Source organism: Chaetodon trifascialis, chromosome 14, assembly GCF_039877785.1.
Source record: "Chaetodon trifascialis isolate fChaTrf1 chromosome 14, fChaTrf1.hap1, whole genome shotgun sequence".
Classification (NCBI taxonomy): domain Eukaryota; kingdom Metazoa; phylum Chordata; class Actinopteri; order Chaetodontiformes; family Chaetodontidae; genus Chaetodon; species Chaetodon trifascialis.
Window position 1 is genome coordinate 20686904 of NC_092069.1, and position 8618 is coordinate 20695521.

The 8618-nt window shown below is 44.8% G+C and overlaps 1 protein-coding gene across 1 annotated transcript; it reads right to left on the bottom strand.

Annotated features, from left to right (window-relative positions):
- Positions 1–381: 381 nt before the first annotated feature.
- On the bottom strand, positions 382–8147 carry sav1 (salvador family WW domain containing protein 1). The gene is made up of 5 exons (XM_070978551.1): positions 7788–8147; positions 6406–6897; positions 4070–4340; positions 2884–3039; positions 382–2125 (listed from the first exon to the last, which is right to left on the bottom strand). The coding sequence occupies exons 1-5, from the start codon at positions 7879–7881 to the stop codon at positions 1912–1914; spliced, it is 1227 nt and encodes a 408-aa protein (XP_070834652.1). The 5' UTR covers positions 7882–8147; the 3' UTR covers positions 382–1911.
- Between the last annotated feature and the right edge of the window lie 471 nt (positions 8148–8618).

The following is an 8618-nucleotide window of genomic DNA, read 5'->3' on the forward strand; positions in this document are numbered from 1 at the left end:
GTAGCATTCGTTTACATTGTGTCGCGTTTACTCTAACTCAGTAGTGAGGGTTTTAACCAGGAAGCGTACCAAAACATATTATTCTTGGATTCGACGATTCATTCCCAAAGCCGCCCCCATCAACGCTTAAATCAACTCCGGATGTCGTGGGAGCCTCGGTGTACTGAAAGGTCGAACGAATCAACCTCTTCCAAGTCAGCGCTGCTCAGTTTCCACACACGCACTGCAAAATTTCAGTTACAAGGAAATAACTAATAAAGTTGGACCAAATTAATGAAAACTAGACTTGAGTAGTTTCTTCAGAGATTCCCTCCAGACAAGACATGGTTTGAGTAATGATCTGTTATTGTGTTACTGCGACAAAATCATCTCGTACGTCTTAAACTCATCGTCTTTATTCAGGCAGTAAGGACTAACCCTGACCCTCAGGTGAGCTACCAGCACTACCAGAGGAACTGTGCATGCATCACTTACATCAGCAGGCTCCACGTGAAAATGATACAACAACTGTACAGTCACACGTCTGGTTTCTCCACTGCAGACTTTATTGCTTTCGTCCTGTATTTGCAATCCACAGAATCACATATGTACAAACTGATGACACCGTTCTGAGAAGAGGCGACTGAGAGCGTCTTGCATAGCGAAGGACTCGACGAAGAGAGGTTCTTTTCAAACTCACTGTCATGCAACCGCACCCCCTTTCAGGACGTTCAGAAATGTCTGGACTTCACTCGTTTATACATTCCATTAAACACTTTCTGTCTTTTACTGTGAAAGCTGTCTTTGTCCCATGTTGTGAGAGCGACAGTTTCATAAAAGGTTTGTCTTTCTTCATGTTAGTGAGTCGATCGATTGGAAGCTAGCACCCGTCGACACCAGATCAAATCTGCAGCATGGACAAACATTTCTGAGCATCTTAAGAGGGGCTTAGCGGTCAATAAGAATATGCTTCCAAGAACCTGCACTTCATAAGAGACGTGTCAGTCCATAAAAATAAGGCATTACCGAGGCAAGAACTATCCAGAAGGAATGAAACAAGGAGAAGCTGAATTGCACTTGTTTGGCAAACTTAATCTTCTGAAGTGTTTCATGAAGTTCCAGTAGCTTATTTATGTTTCATTACAAACACGCACACGAGAATATTCCTGACTTACAGTAATGCCGAGAGCCAAGAGATGCTCAAACCGCCGCATCAAATGTGATGCTTCATCTTTAAATAAAGACGTGTTTCATATCAAAACTTAAATATCTGTGAAAGTTTTGGTGGATTGTCTTATGAAGGATATGTCATTAAAAAAAAAAAAGAAAAGCACACTTTTTGTTTAATGTAAAAGAGTGTGGTTTCAGTTTATGAGGGTAACAAAGCGAAGGAAGAAAAGAGTCACGAAGGATTTCAAACAGAAAGAAATTAGAAGAAGCTGCCGGTCATTTTGTCCCGCGGGAAAGATGACGGAGTAGCTGGTGTGTACACGACATGAGCAGACATTGTGGAAATGCTGCGTTTTATTAAAAAGGCACAATCTCAGGATGCTTTTTGGACAAATATCTGTAGTTTTTCAGACCGCTCTCCTCAGTCTTAAAGCAGAAATCCATACAGCGAGTCAGTTCTCGGGGCAGTGGCTGTAAATGGCCCCAGATGTAGCGCGTTATAGGTTCTCTCTTCATCGGAGTGTTTCTCTCAGTCACATGGTCATTCATAAATTGAGTGTCACACGGGGGGGGGGGGGGGGGGGGCGCCAACGAGTCTCGGCTTCCTGGTTGATATATTTGGATCAAGCGAAGGCACAGATGTGTTTGGTAAAGAGGCAATTACGAGTCAATCACGATTTCAAAGGCAACGCTGACCGCTCCCAAACCGTGGAAAACCTCAAGAGAGGCGTGGCGGCGAGGCGTCCCTGCTGCGCACACACATCACATGTTCCCGATGAAGTTCTTGTTGGGCTGCTGGGCGTACCACTGCTGCCGCTGTTTGCGAGCCTCCACCTCGGACAGCAGCGCCTGCCGGTACGCCTCGTAGGACTTGACGATGTGCTCCAGCTCCTTCATGAAGAGCAGCTTCAGCATGCCCTGATACGTGTCCAAGTCTGCCAGCTGGAACAACTCCCACTTCAAGATGTGGTCATACCTGAAGGGGGACATATTCACGGACTTGAGTGAGATGACAACAGAGCTTCGTTTGTACCTCTCATTCTACAAATGATCGCTTCTGGATTTTTGAAGCTGATATGTAATATTTCAAAAACATGAACAGTCTTGATTCAGATCCTTTAGCATCATTTTTTCCCCACTGCAATCAAGGTACATACTGAGGGTGACAGCTGGGGAGACTCACTGGATGACACCAATACCGACACATGGTAATAAGCTAATATTTGCTGACCCATCAGTCTGGCTGTGCTTCTAAAACCAACAAAATGAGAGCAACAAAACACACAGCACAGGCACAACACACATTTCTGCTGCCTTCATGTGGCAGTAACTCTCATCCATATTCGGTGGCAAAAGTATAATGTTTGCAGTAAAGAGGAAAGGAAGAAGAGCGCATGCAGGTTTCAAACGATCAACATAAAGGTTTGTCAAATGTTTCATGAAGTTGGTGCAGAAGTTTTTGTTAACCAGATAAATCTCAATCATTTACTGGAAGCTATCAGTGTTCTATGTAAAGTACTGAGAGCTGAAACAATTGGTCGATTAACTGATCGGCTGAAAGTTAATTTACGACTGTTCTGATGACTAATCGTTAGTTATTATCAAGGAACAAATGTCAAACATTTTGTAGTTCCAGCTTATTGCATGTGAAGTTGCTAACTTTTCTATTTTGTGATAGTAAACACTCGTTTGTTTGTTTTTTGGAGTGTTAGTTGCCGCCATAGTTTTACTCACTTGAGCGGGGCGCGGGCGTACACCTGCAGCCAGTTTGGGATCTCAGCTGTGTGGTACGGGTTAGCAGGCACCAGCACTGGCTGGTTCCTCTCTGCTGCGCGGGGCTGATAGGTGACGGGAGGCGGTAAAGGTGGAGGCTGATCATAGCGAGGCACACTGCAACAGATGGAGGTGAGAGAGTATTTATACTTTATGTCATCTGTGTGAAAGCAATTTGGACAAAATGCTGGTGCTGATGACCCAGATCAAACCCTTTGTGAGGAAAAAAATGAGAGCGTTATGGGCCCTAGCCACTGCTCCATTAAATTTCTTTTTTTTTTTTTTATTGTCGCAAATACACCACCGCTGCACGTCTCCACCTTCACAGCAGAGTCCGACGATAATTACTCGCGAGAGCGCAGCCTTGAAAGTGACATCACGTCAAGCACCCAGGCACCAGGTCAGAGAGTCAGAGGAGTGTCGTCTTGGAAAATAGGGCAGCAACTTACCGGAGAAAAGGTAGACTTATTAACTTAAGATAACTCATAACAGATTTTACAAGTTAAACAGACATTTGCAAAATACTGATGGCCAGCTAACGTTACGTAACATATCGGTAGCTTAAGTTAACTGGGCCCAGTGAAAACTCAGCGTTGCTAACGTGAGTAAACTAATTGATAGCATTAAGCTACTATTTACATGCCATGATGTAACTGCTGACTGCATTTTCAGATGAGCTTGTTCAGATATTTCTCTAAGAAGAGAAAGACAGCTGATGAAGATGACACTAGTCAGTAGTGATGTGTTGGTCGCGAATGAAACAGCTCTGAGAGCCGCTCTTTGAAGTGAACGATCGGGTGGGAGCTGCTTTGGGGTTTTATTTGTTTTTTTCTCGACTTTTTTTTCCCATTCAAGCTGCACACGCGCACACACACACACACACACACACACACACACACACACACACACACACACACACACACACACACACACACACACACACACACACACACACACTCAGCCTTTAAAAAGCAATTTTAAACTGGCCATTCAATAAGCAGGTGGTAAAAGTAAAATCTGCAGTCAAGTGTCATTTGTTTACGCCGCCACGGCTCCCCGGAGAGCCCGCCCCTGCTGCTGAAAAAAAAAATCCTAGAGGAAACCTTTTACGACCTTTATTACACACAAACTCACACTGACGACATACCTTGGAGCACAGGGGTGACGATACTGCGCCCTCTTGTTGATGTGATCCACGTAGTAGACCCCAAACTCAGCTGACTCCACCTTTTCCCAGCCTGGAGGGAGCCCTTCCCTCTCCAGAGGGTGGCTCCAGTGTGTCGTGTTAGTGTTGTGGTCAATGTAGTACTTCCTGCCACGGATGGTCCAGTCCACGGTCCAGCCGGCAGGAAGGGGGAGGTCCTCTCCCGTTAGACTGGAGAGGTTCCCGAGGGACTTGGCCTGTATTCGACCTATGCCTGAGCAAAACAAACATTTCTTTTTAGAAACCTAGAGGGAGAGGGAGAGATGTCTGAGCAAACATACAGGAGAGCAGCTGCCAGCAAACAGCGCCTCTGGGAAAGAAAAAAATATTTTGGGAAATTTCTTAAAAACAGCATGTGTGGGAAAATGTCATTTAAAGAGAGGAATGTCCAGCATTTCCAAAGGCCATTCTGATGTGGCAGATGAACACAGAGCAGGATAAGAGAGGAATGCAATGAATCGCTTCTTAAAGCAGGACTTATGCAGGGATGCTTCACGCCTCCAGCTCTGCGACTGTTGTGACAGAGCATCTTATTCTGACCGACATCATCTGATGAATGGTAGGAAATGGGAGTGTTACTACGTTCGGACAGGAAGCCGGAGATCTGTGCATGGCCAGACACAAACAGAGGAGCTTTCACCGGAAGAGAACGAACCACTGAACTCCCAAACACTCTGAAGAGCGCACAGCAGAGCGGGTTCGTTCAACAGGTCCTGCACTTTCATAGGCGAATAATGTCAGCGAGGAATGTCGAGGCAACAGCTGTGAGGACGAGTCAGACTGATAGAGAACGGTCGTGACTCAGTGCGCCTGGAGGGACTCAAAAAGGATTGAAAACAAAGGAGAAGGCGCTGCGAATGAATCATCTCAGCAAAATGGCGGCTACGATCTGATAAATTTTGCACGAGAGTGACAGCAACAGAGCTGGAGCGCTTTGCCAGCTGCTGAGTGAAGGGATGGAATGTGCAGACGCTCCACAGAAATGCACTCCTCCTCTTCCACCACCTCATCATCATCACCATCATCATCATCATCTCTGCCCTTTTCCCTCAGAAAAATGGCAGAGAGTCATACTCACTGCGGACTTAAAGCTCAAAGCATCACAGGAATTTCTCAGGGAACAGTCAAGAGTAGAATACTCGATTTACAACTGGTGATGCAGTAGTTGTTGTTTTCAAGAAGTTAAGTGAGCAACTGAAGTGAAATCAGTGCTTTCCCCTGCAGTTTCCACAAACAAGCACATTTTAAAATAATACTTCCGGTAATAGAAAATTAAAACAATGCGAAGACAATTAAAAATGAACTGCTAACCATCTGTTCTAAATGCTGATAACAATTATGTGATGAACAAAAAAAGAGCAAATGGTAAAGCTACTGAGTGCTTGCACTGCAATAATAAAGTTTTCACCTATGTTTCTCTCATTTATATTCAAAATTAACACTAGTAAGCTACCAAATCAACAGAAAAACAGAAATAAGAAGCCTCTACAAATACATCTGGAATAATTTCAAACTGTACGTAAACAATGCTGTTCCTGTCAAAACAGGAAGGATCAGCTGACTGTCGGTAGATGACTCCCCCGAACATCTCAGCGCCGTAACTATACAGAGAGCAGTACCTACATACGTGGGTGATTCATAGAAGTGAGCAGTCTGAGGCCGAGACATTTGACTGCAGGCGGTCTGCAAATTGCTAGTTTGTTGGCAGAAAGTTTCAGCAAACAGAGGTCAAAAATGCAGAGCCCCTAATGCTCGTTTCACTTCACTCCAAACACGGCTCCGTGATATGCGAGAGGCGGGCCTGACATAACACTAAACCATATACATGATGTTGACAAGTCGGCCACAAAATAAAAGGTTCTCCATTGTTTGGAGTAGGCTGGAAAATTCCTGCAACCCCCCCCCCCCCCAAACATTTGATCTCATGGAAATTACACAATTACATCATACTGATGTTTACAATGTGCGGCAGAAAGTTAAAAATATTTAAATCCTCAGGAAAACTGAAATAAAATTGATCTTTTGAGCTGTTCGGTGACAACCAACGGCTTAAAGTCCTTTCAAAGTGGCCTATGTACGGTCCAAAACTACATCCACAATAATTTCCCTTAAGAGACTACGACAAAAACATGTGTACAGTCCAAGAAAACATCTCCTGAACTTTGTCACATTTTAAACTCGCGCTTCCAATTTCCTCTCACTGCCCTTCGTTTGCTTTCCTGTAAAGGAGAAATATCTAAAACAATACCACAAAAAAGTGAGCGCCAAAACATGTTTACCTGAGGGGGGTCTGCTTGGAGCTGGTGGTGTGTGTTGTCGTGGAAGTCTTTGGAAGTTGTGTTCATTGTGCTCATAGTATCTATAGTCCTCAGGAAAGCGGTCCGGGACCCTCCTGGGCTGGCACTGCTGATGCTGCTGGTGCTGCTGGTTGTCGTAGTAAGGTTCAGAGGGGTAATAATACCGGGCAGCGTCTCCATTCTCAGACATGGGGCTCACGTCTGTGAGGAAGGACTGCGAGGAGCCTCCGTACTCGTGGGGCAGGTCTCCCAGACTGCGAGGCAGGTATGGAGGCGCTGACATGCGATGGCTCTCTCTGCGGGCCACCTCATGAGGCGGCCTCTGCACAGGGGTGCGGAGGAAACTCTTGTTGCGAGACACCACGGGCTCCCGGCTGGGTGCCACAGGGTAGGCAGAGGGCCCCATGTCTGGCAGAGGGACCTCTGTGCGTCTGGGAATAGTGGGTCCATGGCGGATGAATGAGGGCATAAGATCTGCAACCAGGTGAACAAGGCAAGTGCAACTGTCAGCATCCGTTGACACAATAACACAGCAGTCGCACCAACAGGCAGTGGAGAAGTGCAAGTACACACAGCTTAGAAGTACATGTACTTTACTTGAGTCTGCATAATCAGTACTTTTACTTCATACTTAGTTCATATGATGACACTTGCTTACTTTAAGGTACTTGTGTAAAATTCTGAATGCAGGATCTTTTCTTCAATGCAGTATTTTGCAGCAAAGTACTGCTACTTCAAGTAAATCCAGCACTACTAATAAATACAAAGTAACCGTACGTAACCGGCAAGCCATTAAAGATATAAACGTAGATTGCATGTCAGTGAAGAAGCACAGAATATTTAACATCAGTGGACAATTCATGGAGTCAGAAACAGATGACAACACTCAGTCTATGTTTACAGATGGACGAAGGTAAGCTAACTAGCATCAAATCTGACTTTTCAGTAAGCCACTCCACTTAATACAGCGTCAGGAAACAGTTATAAATAAAAGAAAAGAAAAGCTCAAACAGTTCGTTCACCGGGTAGTTGTGTTTAGTTGCTATCAAGCTGAGTGTTTACCGTTATCTCTGAACTCTCCTTTGGCTCTCCAGCGGACGTTAATGTAGCAAGATGAACGTTTAGCTAGCTAGCTCTTGAACTACCAGGTTAGCAACTTAGTTTGATTAAGCAGCAAAAAAACGTGATTCAGCTGTTGGTTATGAGCTTCAAACCATATTAATATGTCATTGTGTTTAACCACATTCACTTCAGCCTGCTTGCTAACGTTATCTTGGTACTTACTGACAGTAAAGTTAGTTCGCTAGTAGGCTAAGTGATGCTAACTTGAGCTAGCTGGCTAACCAACAAGTTGTTGCGCTTACTTCTCAGGAGCGGCGACGTTTCCTTCTTCACATATTTCCCGTGTACCTCGGCTGGTTTCGACGCTTCGTTTTTGCTTTTCTTTCGTGAGAGCATAACTCAAGGCTCGGAAACATCAACAACGCGGCGCTGTAATGTCATGGCACAATCCATCGACCCCGTAAGCATCCCGTTCCGTTTGCAAAGCGCGGAAAGTAAACATTTTAAAGAGCGAGATTGGCTAGCGGCAAGCTAGCCGGCTAACTTCAGCTGCTGGATGGGTGTTTGCTCCGGTGGTCCAGTCCGCTCTGAGCAGCGATCCACTCCCACTGCTGGTCCTCCCCGGGAATGCTTACTGTACGGTCCTGCCCAGCTGATCACTCACCCTCTGCAAGCGGATACACAAACAATGTTGATAGCCCCACAGCTCATTCATCGATGTGACACACAGCTGACTAAAGCAGTGACAAACATGTACACGTGTTATGACTCTGAACTGAGGACAGAAGATCCAACATTTGCACGTAAAGGTCGCTGAAATTGTTTTGCTTTTGTTCAGGTTCATTAAATTAAATTGGGTAAAAGTGCAGCGGCGCAGGAAGTAGACAGATCCTGTGCTTCAGTACAAGTACTAATGCCACACTGCGTTAGTATCATTACAGGTAAAAGTATGTAAGTATAATCAGGAAAATGTACTAAAAGGATTAAAAGTAAGAGTGACCCCTGTGGCTGTTTTATATACCATTTTATCAGTACATTACATTTTACTCATGCATTCATATAAAAGCAGGATTGTAACGGAGTGCACCTAATGATAGGTTTTGGTTTATCCTGCTGATCATTTTCACGATTAA